Source organism: Pteronotus mesoamericanus, unplaced genomic scaffold (assembly GCF_021234165.1).
Source record: "Pteronotus mesoamericanus isolate MK-2021 breed Mesoamerican mustached bat unplaced genomic scaffold, CSHL_Meso_final contig_164, whole genome shotgun sequence".
Classification (NCBI taxonomy): domain Eukaryota; kingdom Metazoa; phylum Chordata; class Mammalia; order Chiroptera; family Mormoopidae; genus Pteronotus; species Pteronotus mesoamericanus.
Window position 1 is genome coordinate 10,200,887 of NW_026555065.1, and position 17,333 is coordinate 10,218,219.

Here is a 17,333-nt window from a genome sequence, read left to right on the forward strand (position 1 = left end):
CTAAACTTCTTCGAAATGTTTTTTTTTTTATTAAAGTATCTCTGATTTTGGTGCCAGTTGTAAACATTACAGATAATAATTGAATCAGAAGCTAACCAGTCTAAGGTTTTGGTCCCTGGTTCTCTAACAACAGATAGGAAAACAATACAGACCACCACCCTGTGGTAAGGTGGGGGAAGTGCAGTGTTCCACATTCAAGGAGCCGCAGGCAGGAAGAAGACTAGCCCTGCCCTAGACTTCATGCGTATGAAATTCGGAAACAGAAAAGATACGCTCTGGCAGCCATGGCTCCCCGAGATGCTAACTGTGACAACATGATGCTTTTCCTAAGGAAACACACGCCTGACACCAGCCTAATGTCGACACTGGGCAGGATCTACCCGTCACTGTCGCTAGCAGTGCTCCTGATCAGGTGTGCAAAGGGACCACGAAGGTGCGCGCACGGGTCCCTCACCTGAACCTCTGCTGCCCTTCCTTTCATTCTACTGCTCCCCAAGGCTTGCACAGGAACCAATATAATACTCATAGGATTCCACACCATATGGCTGGATTCCTTGTTTGGGAAGCAGATTTTATCTAATGTATATGTTTATCCTACACACAAGAAAAAAAAAGTGCCCCTTCCCATCACCATAATTCCCTGACTTTAACTCCACTCTGCTAATGTCTCCAACGTTTTATAATAATAAAATTATCTTGTGATCAAAGAGATGCATTTTTAAACTTCTATTTGTGTGATGTGTGCAAATTATTTATTAGAAGTAGATATGCTTTTAATTTTAGTAATTCATTAATAAAAGATATAACTTTTCATAGTGCTTTATATAAGAAAATTGCTTGGGGTTTTTTTTTTCCTTCAGTTTTTTCCACTGCCAACAAAATATTTAATTAAATTGAAACCTTTTTCTTTCTTTGAGAGTTAGAGAATTAGATCCTAGGGAATTCTTATAACCCTGTTAGAACTAACTCTTCTTTTCTCTGCCCAATTTCTTTATTGAGCAAGAAAAATATTACAGTATGTTATTAGCTTTATAGCAACATAAACTTTCTTCTATCGAGCAATCACCACAAGAAAGAGAGAGATTATATTAACACAGGTTAAAATGATTTTTTCCTCTTAGAGAAATATAAATATTCAACTTACCTGTTTTTTATTTAGAAAATAGAATAGTAAACTATGCACAGCTTACACAGTAAATCTACAACTTGGTTTCATATTACATACAGTTAAAGAAAGAAAGGATGGTAGAAAGTGAAAAGATGAAGAAAAATAGGAGTAGGAGAATAGGAGAGAAGAAGGCAGAAGAGAGAGAGCAACAGACAGGAAAAGGGAATGAACTCTTTCCCTTTCCCTTAGAAAGAGACACACCCAGAAATGAAGAAAGGATGCAGAGTAGCTTGGGGAGAGGCGGGCAGTGGGGAGTGCAGAGACCGGAGCTGAGTTCAACTTTCCTCGTCAAACCTCCCTTCTGCTCCTGAGCTGTAGGCACCTATGTAGGGCAGAGGGCGTCGCTCTCCTCTGAAAGTGGGTGAGCTATGCAATGCACCTCACAGCTTTCTGAATTGTAACTTTTTGATCTGGAGAAGGCCTTCCTTTAGGGGAACAGTCACCACGGGGGACACATGAGAAAATTACCCTCTGGGCCCAGACGGCAGCAATCTGAGCAAGTTCACTGTGAGCAGAAAACAGAGCTGAGACTCAGATCCGGCTCTAGGGCTGAAACGTCCCCACCACAGGAAACAACCCGGGGCCCGTGAACCTTTGACAAGGGCTTACCTCCTCGACCATCTGCTTGACTTTTTTCTGCTGGCAATGCACCATGTCATCTAGGTGTCTGATCCGTTCCCGGAGGCTGGCGGACGCCTCCTCCAGCTGCTGATACCTAACACACATAGAAGAGAGAGCAGCTGAGTCCTGTACCAAAGCAGCAGCACCAGCATAGGAAGTCACCACTTGAAAGGAATGTTGCTGAGAACAAGGAAGGGAACCCCAGGATGCACTCTTTAATTTTGTGTGTATCCTATGTGATTTACTGCCCATTGACCACCTCACCATAGAAGAAATACAGGACTCTTTTACAAGTTCCCACTTGTAAGATTTACCCTGTATAAGGTCAGTTACTATATGTCCCAGGCACTGAGAATTTGTTGGTACCACTTACAGGTAGGGGGGGGGGAGGCTCTGTTATAGTGAACACAGTAGTGGAACATCCAGGAAATTACCTTGATTAGGAGGACAGAGGCAAGGCATCTAGCAACACAACAAAATATCTGAAATCAGAGCTCCCAACAGAGTCCTGGGAAGTATGGAATTATCACTGTTCTATATATGATCATTATGGGAAAATGGGAAACATGTTGAAAGACCTTCCCTGAACCAAAATAGAATGAATCACATAATAAAACATTTCACACTTTGGTTTTAAAACAGCAAAAATTATTCTCTGACTTTGCTGGTTTCAAAGGTCCCAGCAGAGGGACTCCAGTTCTCAGGGCCTCTGGATGGGGGCACTGGGTCAAGGGTCAGGTGGTGAGCTCACCACTTCGCACCTCTGCCGGCCCCTCCTCAGCGCCACCTCACAGACTAGGGAAGACGCCTAGTCTGTGCAACTTTGCAAACTCTGAAGTTGCAAAAGAGGAAGGGAAACAGGTTTGTTTGTTTTTTTCCCCAGCAAATGCTATGTGGCCAGCAAAACACCCAACAGTTCCCTCATAATAATGCAGTGAGATGGGCACTGTTATAATCATCATAATCCCCTCCTCCTTTAAAAAACAAAAGAATTCCCATTTTTCAAGTAGGCAAAGAATCTCAGGGAGGTGAGGTAACTTCATCCCAACTTTGTTCTTCTTCACCAGAGGGCCATGCATGGCCTCTTAGCCTTTTAATTTCTAGAAGATACCAGACCATGAACTACTTCCGCAGCACTTTCCACGCAGGCTTTCTACGCTCAGAGACAAAGATTAACCAGGCAATGGTTAACTGAGCAATGTTTGGAAACAAAGAAAGACATTTTAAAATTAGTTTCCATGATGATGACATTAATCACAGTTTATGTTTTCTCATCAACAAGGTGCATCCTGTGGAGGTCAAGGTTACGGAGAACCTCGACAGACTGAACTTTTGCACTTGTGACAGTGTAAAATTAAAATGTGTTCCACTGCACTAACAAGGAGCCATGGGCTGTAGGATGTGGCTGTTAAGCTCCTTAAGAAGCCAGCTTCACACTGGAAGTGCTCAAGCACTGTTTTCTGCACGTGTAAGTCTGCAGGAAGAGGTGACCAGAGGAGTATAAAATGAAAGGACCAATTGAGCCCACTAAGACACAGCGTGCCCACCATAAAAGTCCATTACAAGATAAAGGGCATTGCATCTTACCTTTCATTGTCAGAATCAGTTATTTCCCCTGACATTTCTGTTTCATGCTCTAGGAGTTGTAGTTGCAGTTGATGGCGTTCCTAAAACAGACAGACACTATTTTCATCAATGGGTTAAACCAAGTTGGAGAGAGAATGTGTATCTCTGTTAATTCCAGCACTAGTGAGTTCAAATCCATATGAAACACCCCGTGGGTTTTATATACCCACTCACCAGAGTCCAAACAGTTCAAAAATGCCAAATTTGTCGGTGTGTTTATAGGCATATTTATGAATTAGAGCCAAACGTCTCGGATAAAGCCATTCAAAGTGCTCTTGTCAGCCTAGGCTCAGATGTCTTGTGAAGTTTATAGTTCTGTAACAGGGTGCAGCCAGGGCTGCACTGTAATGGGGTCCAGAACTAGGGGTGACCAAGAAAAATATAGTATATTCTCCCTCCCACCCCACAAGGCGGGCAACCATAGGGGATGGGAGACAAGGAGCAGGGCCATTGAGTCATTTTGCACATCAATAACACATCAGTAACAGCAGGATAGCATCACACCTCATATGCAAAGATGGTTGTTTTGCATAGCAACAAGGCTAACCAGGAAGGTTTGCATAACGTAAACCCAGGACGTAACTGGGAGGCAGCACCCCACCCTGCTCCCGCCCCCCACCCCGCCCCCGCCCCATTACTTCGCCTGCTGAGGGAGTTGGAAATGGGGCTATGGGAAAGATTTGCGCCAGGATTTAAACCTAGGTGCAGCAGCCATACTAGATGCTTTTGAGCACGCGGTTTTGGGAGTGCAGTGGCAGCAGGAGAGCAAGATGGAGCAGCCATGCAGAGCAGCTCCCCCAGTTACAATGCGTGTGCATGAGAGCTCGGAGAGGGTTCCCTCCCTGCCACGGGGGGCGGGGGGAGGGGCATGGTAACAACGTGAAGACCATGAGGGAAGGAAAGGGAGAAAGGGCTCTTGCTAGTGGGCCATGAAAGGTGCCATGTGGGTTTGGATTAAGAACTGGAGATTGTGACAACACAGCGGATGGTGCTGAGAACAGCGAGAGGCCTGCCCAGCCGAGCTCCAGACTTTTGTTCTTTTTCTTCTGGAAGACCGTACCCCTGACTGGCCTGACCGGGCAAAGGGGAGGGAAAGGCAGGACGGTGTGTGTTGGTGGGTGTTTTAAAGGGATTTTGAGATTTAACTGCAACATTTAGCCATTATTCAAAACCTGTATAACTTTTAAACAAATAGTTCCTTTCCTTTTCACCAAACTGCCAGTGAAAGCCATAGTTTCTAAGGGCAGCAGGCAAAGAACCTTGAACAGAGGGACCGCGGGGGAAGGGGAGGGCGTTGTTCCAGTAATGGTACCAGGCCCCCCAAATGGTCCACGTTCAGTAACAGTTCTAAATAATCATGACCAATACTTTACATCAGTGGCCTGTCATACTGCAAAATTCTTGATGATTTTCTCTTTAGTCAACGTAAGAGGCTCTGGAACTCAGGTAATAGCCTATACACTAATCTGGGAGTTATTCACATGGGTATGTTCACTTGTAAAAGTGTACTGTAGTAGCAAGAACAATGGCTCCCAACTATGTCCACATCCTAATCCCTGACACCTATGAATATGTTGCTTACATGGAAAAAGGAATTTTGCAGATGTGATTAAATTAGTGGAGAAATTACCCTGGATTATCCAATTGGGCCCTTATTGGAAGGAGGCTTAGGGTCATAGAGAAGCAGAGATTGGAATAATGCTACATGCTTGAAAGCTGGGGGATGGGCCATGAGTCAAGGAATTTAAGCAGTCTCAAGAAGTCAAGAGAGGCTGGGAAATGGTTCTCCTCTAGGGCTTCCAAAAGGAACTCAGTCCTGCCAACACATTCATTAGAACTTCTGACCTCCAGAATAAGAAGATGATAAATTCACATTGTTTTAAGCCACTAACTGCAGTTACAGCAGCAATGGGAAACTAATACATACATCAAGCTGTGCATTAAGATTTGTAAGCTTTGCTATTTATATGTAAATTTAGAAGTTTACTCAAAAAAGCAATATAGAATCTGGACAATTATTTCTTTAGAAAGAGTGGGAAATGCTAATAAAAGCCTGGTGTTTCACATAACTGAAATTATACTGGAAACACATTATCAATGTTGGTGTAATACATTCCCTTAAAATGAAGTTTACCAAATCTTGTTCACTAATTAGGAGGAGATTATTGTACTTTAGGCTCTCCTCTAAACACTGCACCTCATCTTTATTTTCAGAAATGCTCCCCTAACAAACTCTTACTCATTATATAGATTTTAAACCTCTTTTCTGCCCAATTATTACAAGCGTATCTTTGAAGAGTTAAGTCCCACACCTCCTGAAGCTGAAGGCTGTGGTATATACCAAGGAACAGAACCCAAGAGGCGGGAGCAGTGCGCCTTGGCAGGAAGAATGCGTCACCGTCAACATATTTAGAGTCATAAAGGAAGGCCAGCTTTGGGTGAGGTTTTGTTACTATTTCTCAGTCTGTAGAGTGAATGCACATTCTTACTGCCCAGCTTGGGCAGAATGTACCCCTTACCCCTGCGGGGTAGGTTATTGGCCAGAAGTTTACATTAGCCCTGAAATAATAGTGATGAACCCTTCACAAGTGAGCCCCTTACTCTGGCCCCCCCAAAAAGCTGTCATAAAGTAGGGCAAGGCCTAATTTATAGCATACTTTAAAAATTCTGTATTTTTCTAAATTGAGGTAAACCAAATCTTAAGTGTACACTGCCCAATAATTTCTTACACTTGCATATACTCAATTACCCAGTGAAGCCACCACCCAGATCAAGGTATAGAATAGTATCTATTCTGCAGAAGGGTCCCTGGGAGAACCCACTCCTTAAAAGATTGTTACTAACCAAAGAAAAATGTTCTGCATACAGTGCTCAAAAAGAGAAACCGAAAATTAAGGCATGTAGTAGGGAAGCCATTCAAAGGCATGTGGTTTGTCCTTGAGCAAAACCCAAAACTCGGTGCTTGCAGAATATGAACACTGCCATGGCTCATGCCTGTGGACATGTTGTTCACAAAGTGTGTGACACAGATCTGGCACAATTCCTGCTCTCAAAGATTTATCCCTGGAGGAGGAAGAGCAGTCAGTCAGTATCCTAATCTTAGCTACATAAAGCAAACATTTCTTTAGGCAACTGGAAAAGAAGATTTAGGGAAAGGACAATAAATTTTCAATCGCTAAAGAAAAAGCCATCAGGATTTAGGGAGCACTTTTTGTCACATAAATTCTGGTAGGGAGGGCCCGCCTCACCACCTGTCCCCACCCCTGGCCTATACCCATACACCCCTCACGGGGGCTCCGCGTGGAAATCAGGGAAAAGCGGGAAACTCTTCGAATTACAAGAGTACAAAGAGGATAAGCTATAAAACAGATCCAGCTTCAAAAAAGCTGACTCTGGGGCAGACACTTAAGCAAGTCTATGGCAAAATAAAAGTCAGAGCCGCCAATTTTTGAGCCCCTACTATGTATGTGCCAGACACTCTGCATGGATTTTTCTCATTACTCCTCACAAAAGCCAAAGAATAAGAATTATTATTATCACCATTTTACAGAAGAGGAGACTGAGTTTGGAAAAGACAAGTCACTGCCCACAACTAGAAAGAGGCAAGACTCAAACCCTCCGTCTGTCTGATTGTAAAACCCATGTTCTTTTTTTAAAAATCATTTTCTTATTTTTCAATTACAGTTGACATACAATATTATATTAGTTTCAGGTGATTAGACATATAATTTTCAAAGTGATCATCCTGATAAATCTTATTCCAAGTTGACACCATACATAGTTATAAGAATATTATTGACTATATTCCCTACGTTGTACTTTACATCCCCATGACTATTCTGCAACTACCAATTTGTACTTCTTCATCCCTTCACCTTTTTCCCCCATTCCCCCCACCCCCCATTACCATCTGGCAACCATCATTCTCTGTTTATCTATGAGTCTGTTTCAGGGTCTTCTTTAAGAAGAAGAAAAAATAGATAAAATTACGAATAAAATGGCAATAAATACCTATCTATCAACAATTGAATCTGAAAAACAAAATAAATGAAAACCTATATTCTTAATCACTACAGAGACAGTGTCTCTATAAGATGGTCTCCCGGCCCAAACCAGCCCCACCCACCCCTGCACCTGTCCCCCTTGCTTCTTCATCCTGCAGGACAATCTGTCACCTGAGGGAGCATTTGTGTTAATAAGCACCCTCTGCTCTTGTAGGAGAGTGGTAACATAGAGAACACTCTCCCAAGTTCTAGAATATGACCTTGTTGCCTGACCTTCAGTATCACCACCTCCAGCTAAAACAGTGAAAAATTATAATGGTAGGAAATTGTAGCCCACCTCACCATTCTTTTGACATTGTTTCTATAAATGCTGACTCCAACTAATAAGTAGCTTGTAGATTAACAGCATGTTTGTATAAGAATCCTAGGAACCAGTTTCAAAAGATACAGGCCCCAACCTTCCAGCATCTCAGCTCTGGAAGAGTTGCTGACCTTCAACCACGGAGCCAGGATGACATGAAGTCAGGATGATATAAACCCAGGATGACTAAACGAGGATGAGGCACACTGGACCATCACCTGCCTTATCAGAACGGGCTGTGCGCGTCTGCACGTAGAGATCTCTGCAACCCTCTCCCCTGATCTCTTTGCTCTGTTCCCCTCTCCCTCCTTATAAAAAACCCCTGCCTCCCCTAAGATGTGGAGATTGGCTTTGAGACATGAGTCCCCCATTTCCAGGAGATGGACTTTGAGACATGAATCCCCCATCTTCGAAATGGCTGACATCTGCAAATAAACCACTTTCCTTTACGTCAGCACCTGCCTCTTGAATACTGGCTTTCGCAGAGGCAGGCAGCCGGACCTGCGTTGGGTTATACAACCAATACAGTCTTAACCACATCACCTATCTTCCCTTCAATAAAAGACAGGGTTCTGTTTTCCCAAGGACTGGAGGTGAAATGGTAACTGACCCCTTAGTTGTTCAAGTCCTTCCCAAATAAAGACATCCCCTAACACGGGAACCTGCAGCAGGCCCTGAAGCTCCACGGCGCTGAATTTAATGTCCGTCTCCCTTTGGTGGAATTTCACCTTGTCAGGGGAGGGGCTGAAGCTGCAGACACCAGGAGTAAGGAGACCTCTTCTCAGAAGAAAGGCCAGATGTTGACCATGTTCACACTGTCATCGCCCCTCCCTCCACTATCAGTCTGGAGAATCTCAGCACCTAGCATGAGCACGGGGTGCAAATATGTCCCAGTCTTGGCAGGTCGCCACTGTTCTGCTAATTCACATGCAGCCAGAGAGCCATTTTCCAGAAATCAGTCCCAATCTTGGCCCTCAGCTACTACCCCTCCCTCAGGAGTCAGCTGTCACCTGATAAAGGTCACCCTCCCCTCTTTTTTTCCCTCCCTTCCTTCCGCTTCTCTTTCCTCCCTCCACCCTTTCTCCCCTTTTCTCCACTTCCCACGTAATCTCTGGCCTCCTCCCTTTCTCTGCACTAGCTTCACTATCTCAGCTGAGCTCCTGCCTTCCCCACACATCCCCTACTCTCCCCATCAGCCTGTCTATCCCACCCACAAAGAAATGTGGTGTCCCCCATTCTGAGCTGACACGTGTCAGAGAAAAGCCAGCCCTTCAGACACATGCCTCAGAAACAAGTCTTGGGGAGTGGACGTAATGTCTAAATAGGTCTAGACCACTCAACAAGTAAACTAAGTTTACACTTCAGGGCCCAGCAAAGCAGGGCTGCTAAAACATTCATTTTTTGGTAAATAATTGTATATGTAATGTTTTTTAAAGCATCAAAATAGTTACCGTGGAAAAATTAGAAGTTTCTTGGACTTCCTCATACATTACTTCACAATTTTGTCTCTTTTTTTGAACTCACATATTGCCGGGCTGAGAGGTGTCAGTGTTGAGGGACGCTCAGACCTTCAGACAGGCCTGCAGGGGACTGCGGAAGTGCAGTGGCACCTGGGCAGGTGGCAGGGACGGAAGCTGTAACTGTTACCTTTTCCATGCGTTCGATCAGCCTGTCCAGCTCCCCAATCCTCTGGTCTTTCTCTTCTAGGCTGATCTCTGCCGCCTGCATCTTTTTATTGGCTTCTTCAATCGCTTTCAGAAAGCTATTGGTTTCTTCCTGAAAAAGCAAGACACTGACCTCAGCTAAGCCACGGAGTCCCCAGGCTACCAGCTAGTGTCTTTCTAAATCACGATGACTCTTTAAATGCATGACGCTGGGGCCTAGAAGTCTCACAGATCATGAACTCAACATCCATGATTCTGATTTTCATCTATAAAGACATATCACATGACTTTTTAATAAGCTTTTCTCCCTTGAGTCCTTATGTCTAAAAAGAGCCTGTGAATGTTATTTACCCCTTGACTAAATGCTCAGAATGTCAACGTCTGTGCAACAATGTAAAGGAGATTAAGGCCAGATCTGGAGTTGAACGCAGAATGGCCACATCTTTCTCTCGTATTGCAAAGCACCAATCATTTGGCACATTTATTATGCTTGTAAGGACACAGGTGAGGGCAGACATGGAGTCCGTACATTAAAAAAACTTATGCTGTCCTAGAGAAGCCAAGATGTGAGACACACAGCCCCTCTCTAATCACAGGTGCAGCAGAAAGCCACAGCAAAGAACAGGATGAACATGTGGGCTTTCCAAGGGCAGGGATACTTCTAGCTGTGGGAAGGGAGTGAATGCGCAAACAATAAATTCCTTGACCCCTCACCCAGTAGTTTGTCAACTAACTCACCTCCAAGAAGAAACCCTACTACAGGGGTGGGCAAAGTAGGTTTATTACAGTTGTGAGTACATGAAACAGTTTATTCTTGCATAATTTTTATTAATTATTGTATTATTTTCAGTATGAACAACTGTAAACTTACTTTTGCTCACCCCTTTATTTAAACCTCACTGACAAAAATGAACCAAGAACTCTGTTCTCTCTGCAGCTACGACAGACATACCAGGAGCGCCTCTTTCTCCGCATTGTGCTTCCGCTGCTCCTCGTGCAGCTTCTCCTCATACTGGCTGTACAGCTTCCTGGTCATCTCCCTCATCACCTCAGCGTTGGCTTCGTGGGAGGACTCCACCTGCGGGGAGACTCATTTCAGAGCGATGGCTTTTGCCCGTGCCAGGGCATCAACCCTTGTCACTCTGTGTGTGTCATCATGTGTGGACACACCGAACAGTGGACCCATCGACCCGGGCCCGGCAGTAGACAGGAGGCAGCAGCAACTAACGGCAGGACTGAAGGCAGAAGAGGCGAACAGGTGCATAGAAATGAAAAAGTGGTGCTTTATGCTAATTTACTTGATATTATCAGAAAAAAAGGTTCTGCCTGGGGGAATTTTTCAAAAGATAAGGACTTACCTAAGTATTGAACTGATCCCCCAAATTTAGCCCTTTGTAAATTGAATTCTCTCTAAAATGTGTCCATGCTCCACTGTCTTATTAACCTGTTTCTTCAGTGGCTTTTTCTGTCTATTGTTCTTTTGATGCTGAAATTTGGCTATTTTTTATTCTATCAGTTTTAATAAAACTTTTCTTCTGATAACAGGTCTATACCCTAGTTGGCCCCTAACTAGGCAAAAAAAGATGTTTGTTTTTTTAATCCTTGAGTATTCTGTTACAGGCTGAGAAATAAGATCACTGCATTATTAGAATTGGGTCAGAGTAGAATAAACTATAAAATTAAAAAATAAAATGGTTATCTGTAAGAGGAAGGAGGAAGTAAGAGAGGAAAGGGGACATAACAGATATAAATATTCTATTTCTGAATATATTTTGCTTTATAGTACTGACTTGAAACTAAATAAATAATTTACCTGTTTTAAAAAATTAAACTTCAGAAGGACACCTAACAAGACCATTCAGTGGGAACAAAACAGACTTTTCAACAAATGGTGTAGGGACCACTGAATAGACACATGCAAAAGAATAAAACTAGATCCCTAACATACCATGTACACCATGTATAAAAATGAACTCAAAATGGATCAAAGACTTATATGCAAAAGTTAAAACTATAAACTTTTAGAAAAAAAAACATAAGGTAAATCTTTGTGGCCTTTGATTCAACCATGGTTTCTTGACACCAAAAGCACAAGTGGCAAAAAAAATAAACAAGGAAGCTTGTGTGATCCTGTTAACCAACGTCACCTCAATTTAGACTTCATAGTATTCAATATTAAAGACTTCTGGACTTTGACAAACAAGCACTGGAATTATAGCCATTGAAATGAAATTTCTTAACAAAAACAAAATAAAAACTTCTGTGCTTCACAGAATACCATCAAGAAAGTGATGGAAGAAAACATTTGGGAGAGTGGGAGAAAATAACAGCAAATCACATATTTAATAACTTGTATCCCAAATAATAATTATAACTCAATAATAAAATATAAATAAACCAATTTAAAAATGAACAAAGAATCTGACAGACACTCCAAAGAAGAGATACCAATGACCCATAAGCACAAGAAATGATACTCAACATCACTCATTGTTGGGAAATGCAAACCGACAATGAGAAACCACTTCACACTCACTAGGACAGTTACCATCAAGAAGGTAGTAGTAACATGTTGGCAAGAATGTGGAGAAACATTCACTCTTACACTGCTGGTGGGAATGTAAAATGGTGCAGGTATATCTCTAGGTTATCTTTCCTACTGTTTGATTTTTTTCCCCCTATGTGCATGTATTACTTTTAAACAAATTATGTCAGAAAAGCAGGGAGGCCTTTGAAGAGACGTTGTCCACATGGAGTTGAAGCTGTCCCATTGGTTGCACTAGTCAATCACCGGGGAAGACTAGAGCTCTGATAAGAAACATTCTCACATAGTTTGGGCAACACTAAGCTGGGAGCTCCTCATGGCTTGGGCGGACCCAGTTTAGGAGATGAGAAAAAGTCAGTGCAGTTGTGGGCAGGAAGGGGTTGGGGTAGAGGTGGCCCTGTCTTTGTCTGTGAACTTGCAGGTCTGTGTCCCTTGCTTCCAGCTTCTTGTTGCTGTAGAATGCTGAGCCTCGGTAACCCTGGATAAGGGAGGTGTACTTCAACCTCAACAGGTTACATGATATTTACTTCAAAGAATGCAATGTAGGCCCTGGCCAGCCCCAAGGTTGGAGGTTGGATCCCCGGTCAGGGCACATACAAGAAGCACTTATGTAGGAGTGCATACATAAATGGAACAACAAACTGAAGCTTATCCATCTATCTATCTATCTATCTATCTATCTATCTATCTATCTAATCTATCTCCTCCCTCCCCCCAACAATTTTTTAAAAAGATGCCCTCTATTTCTCCTTTCTTGTCACTAGACACATTTTGATACCCAGAAGCCACAAAATGGAAAATCCTGTACAGAGGTTATCATCAGCTGAGAGAGACCCAGTGCATCCTGCACACCATTTACATTGCCAACACAGACTTCCAGAAAGGGCTCCATCCCTTGAGTCCTGTTTCTTCTGCAACCAGGTCATGCGAAACACTCTTGAGTCCTATAACTTTTTTATTTATTTAGGGGGTAAAGTAAAGCCTTAGCGGGATTTAAAACAGGCAACTAGGGGCTACATTTAGGGGCTTGGTCTCCTTGAAAGGAGCCAGGCTGCCAAACTGCCTAATGATGCACCCGGACACCTGATGCCAACCCTGGAAGAAGCAGGAGTGTCCAGAACAGACACACATAGTAGACATTCAGTATAGCTGAGGCAAAAGTAGGTTTGCAGTTATTTGTATGGAAAGTTAACAAGTAATTAAAACTTTAACAATACTTTAACAGTTAAAAAATAACAATACAAAAATAAACTATTTCGTGTACTCACGACTATAAACCCCCTTTGCCCACCCTGTATTTGTGGGGTGAATGACTGGCTAAAGCACCTGAGCCGAGGAAAAGACTTAAAACAGTAATTTTAGGCTTTTTCAGAAACACACTCCTTTGTCCCTTTTTTTTCAAAGTAACTCTCACTCAGAAATATGTGAAATGATAAGAAGAGGAGGAGCTGTGTTTGAAGCTGAAGCAAAGGAGAGCTGAATGCTCTAGAGCTCTCTGTCCCTCCCCAGGGGAGTTGTGCCTGGAAAGTGGCCTGTGATGAACAACCCCACGGGTGGCCATCACAGGGACCAGCAGTGCAGTGGGGCGGCCCCTCCTCCCCATCCGAGGCAGCCTGCGGAGAGGGACCCACACGTCCCAGTCTGTCCCCCTCACTACATTCTTAATAGCACCACCATTCAATCCCAAATGTAGTCTGGTTTGAGCAACAAGTTATCCGGATACACTACCCATAAGGCCCGCTCCTCTAGGGTAGCCTGAGGCTGAGTTGGTTACGATCTGAAAACCGCAGACTTAAATAAAGATGAATTCATTCAGAAAATAAACTGTTGAATGCCTTCTGTTTGACCTTCCTGGGCCTGCCCCTGATGTGGGGTAGAAAATCTACCCCCACTTCCATTTGGAAGGGCATCAGAAGCACCACAGTGGAATAAGCACAGCCTGGTGGGCAAGATGGACGCTGCGCAGAGTCCTTGGTCCCCCATCGATTGTCTTTGTGCGTGCCCTTCAGCTCTTTATTGTCAAACCACACAGGACGTGGGCCTCAGAGAAAATCTGAACAGTGAAGATGCTGAAGTCCCAGGCCTGCGGGCATCCCCGTGCCTCCCAGCACGTAACAGCAGTGCCATGGTGCCTGTCTCAGCAGCCCCTGAGGCCTGGGGCCAAGGCAGGAGTGCCCAGTGCGGGGTTTTACGGGGCGCCCCCAATCTGCACTGACAGTTGCGAGCACAGCAGCCTCCTCAGTGCCTTCAAGCCGCGCCCTGTGGGCCTGGCCACAGACGGGTGAGAGATTCAACAAATAAGAAAACGGAGAAAAGGAAATGGAAGAGGTGAAGATGGGAGGAGAGGGAGGAGAAGGGAAAAAGGGAAAGGTTAGGAGGAAGCTTCTTCCCCCAACCCCTGACCCCCAGATTTCACCTTCATTTTCAGCAACTGGTTTTCCACTTGCGCTGCCTCTAACTGCCTCTGCTTTTCCCGCAGCTTGTCCATGGACGCTTCGTACGTCTGCTGCAGATTTCTGATTTGATCCTTAATGCTGCTGTTTTCCAAAGTAACATCCACAAGAGTTTTCTAATGGGGTGAAAATAAAAACAAAAGCATATCTCACGGTGTGAGGAAACACGACCCGAGTCACACAGGCTCTGAGACATCTTTGCCATTAACCACTGCGACAGAGGTCAGGCCATCGGAGACGCAAACCTGCTGTCTGAAGGGCTGCGGGCCCCATGGGGGTGAAGCGGTCTGCCGCCCGCAGGCAGACGGGCCAGGAGCCTCCCGCTTCGCACTCGACAGCTTCGCACTCGACAGCTTCGCACTCGACAGCTGAGGCCAACGCCACGGCTTGGGATGAATGGAAATGGAATAAAATGGAGGCTTTCCAAGGAAAAGGGTTCCTAACACATCATTTCACATGGGAAAAAATTGAGTTTGAAAAATAGTAAATACAGAACAAACCCATTTTAAAAAATGTATAAGCATTTGTTCAAATGTATTTATACAGAAAAACTTTTTAAAAGACTAGAAGAAATTCGCCAAAATCTAAATAATGATTTTCCCTATGGGGTAGGATTATAGATGACATTTATTTTCCTCTTTGTATTTTCTTTATTTTCCAAATTCACACAGAGAATTCAGAAATCAGAAACCAAAGCACATGTTTTGTAGCATAGAGATGTTTTCCTTTCTGGGCTTCTAGTCGGCTTGTGAGGACAGAAACAACATGGCGGAGGCTACCGTAAAGCCTGCAAATGCTTCCCCTTCCTTCCCGGGGCAGAGAAGGGCGGTGATGAAGAAGTACCAGGGAACAGAGTGTGGTGGCTCAGACAAGTGCCTGACAAGTGTCAAAAGCCAGTTGATTATAGTCCCAGTCACCCACTGGAGCAAGAATGTTTAAATGAATAGTGTTGCTATTTATGCTTCAGGCTCTACTTGGTTAACTCTCCTCACAGAGAAATGGCTTCCGACCCAGAATCCCTACCACTGGGCTCTGGGTTCTGGGCACTTTCTGCCACCGCCCCCAGTCATCTACAATTTTAAATCAGGAGATTTGGAAACTCTGGTGTTGGACACTCTTTCTAACACCTTTGTCCTCCTTGTAGAGGATCAGTGTCCAAAGCTCCCTCCCCCAAATCTTTAGCCTCTACTTTGGATAAAAAGCCTCATTCCTAAACATCCTTGAATCAGAGAAAGAATTTTCAAAGGTAATAAATAGAGAAGCCATTTGGAAGCATGGAATCACTGAGCAGTGACGCTGCAAGAGGCTACAGAAACCACGTGGCCCAACCACCCCCTCCCCAAACCCCGCTGGCTTTGCCGATACTACTCTGTGCTCACAGACCTACCTCTGGCCCAAGAGACCACAGTTCTAGTCCTGGCTCTGCCACCAGGTAGATACCCTGTTAAAGTCATTTCCCTCTTCTGGCCTCAGTCTGTGTATCCGTAAAATAAGGGGGTTGGAGATACCCCTTTCTAGCTCTGATGTTCTATGAAATCAAACCAAGGACCTGGTCTCATTGTACATTATAATGAAAATGGGGTAGGATGGACAGTGGAAGATGTTGGGGCCTTGCAGATGTAAGAAGCCAACTATCTTCAGACTCCACTGAGTTTCCTGGCTGTGAGATGGTACCATTCTTTTCAACCTTTTTTTCTTCCTTTCCTTCTCCTTCTCCTTCTTCTTCTTCTTCTTCCACCCCTTCCTCCAGTTCTTCTCCTTTTTAACAACGGTTTTTAATCTTTTCCTTATAAGATTCCTCTGTCTGCCTGGGACTAAGAGGCTGGACCATAACTAGGAATCAGTCAGGGTGCCTGGTGATGGCTGAGCCTGTCCTGACAGCTGACCTCTGAGGCAGATGCCCTGAGTGTCGGTAGCATCGCCAATCAAAAGTATCATGGGAAAGAAAACCAGGAACAGGACAGATCCCAACCAGGTGTGAGCTCAGGGGAGGTACAGCATTTCCTAGATGGCCAGGAGTGAGAAGATGTCCAAGAGAAAGGAAAGGGAGCCCTGGTGAGACCCTCTGATGGCAGGAGTCAGGGAAAACAAAGGCCACTGAATAGAGCTTGGCCTGCAGCCAGGGGACAACTGGCATGCACCATGGAAAGCCAGGAAAGGGTGGGACAGAGAGGTCCCACCAGAAATGGGCCTCCCAGACAAATCCAAACAAGGGGCCCACCCAGGCCCTCCGTGGGCCTAGCTTTGTTTGTGGCCCTGCTGCCCCAACAGTTGATATTAGAGAACACTAGCTTCTAGGGGAAGTAGATAACCCTAACATGAAAATTTGTTTGCTTATCTGATAAATTATTTATATAAAACCAGAGAGGATATGAAATAGCTTATGGAACTTTTAAGAGAAGGGTAAAAAGATAAGAGTCAAATAAAGTTGGAGGCAGGGCAGAAGCTATTGTTTGCATATTTGGAAGCTAAAGCCAAGGGGCCAAGGGACACTGTTTCAGATGAATATAAACTTTGTCTTGGTGATTTTCAAGTTAATTTGCATGTTAAGTGGGGGAGGGTTCAGCTGGAAGAATAGCAGTGGGCAACATGAGAGATAAACTCCCGACAAATCAAATTAATCAAGACTGCAAGCCCCTCCAAGGTGGTGGTCAACATACATCTGCACAAATGTAAGATCCTGAAGCTTTCTGCCTCCCTGTCTGGTACTGTAAGAAATCCTTTAAAATGTTCATGATTTCTTTTAATGCAAAATAATTTCTAAATTTGGAAAAAGAGCTTGACAGGGAGTTACGTGCCGCGGATGAATACAGATTGCCTTCTGTTCGGTCTGTCTTTTCCATGATTGGGTGGAGCTTCTTGGAAACTAGGGCTGCAAGAGGGTGGGAGCT

At 44.1% G+C, this 17,333-nt stretch overlaps 1 protein-coding gene across 2 annotated transcripts in view; it reads right to left on the bottom strand.

Annotated features, from left to right (window-relative positions):
* The window catches only part of MYZAP (myocardial zonula adherens protein), a 112,279-nt gene that overhangs the window by 62,922 nt on the left and 32,024 nt on the right, over positions 1 to 17,333 (bottom strand). For both annotated transcript variants that reach the window (XM_054565367.1, XM_054565365.1), the window contains exons 6-10: positions 14,406 to 14,558; positions 10,397 to 10,522; positions 9,428 to 9,556; positions 3,377 to 3,456; positions 1,778 to 1,883 (exon numbers count right to left, since the gene is read on the bottom strand). In XM_054565367.1, the coding sequence (XP_054421342.1) occupies positions 1,778 to 1,883; positions 3,377 to 3,456; positions 9,428 to 9,556; positions 10,397 to 10,522; positions 14,406 to 14,558 (594 nt within the window). The remainder of the gene's footprint in view (positions 1 to 1,777; positions 1,884 to 3,376; positions 3,457 to 9,427; positions 9,557 to 10,396; positions 10,523 to 14,405; positions 14,559 to 17,333) is intronic.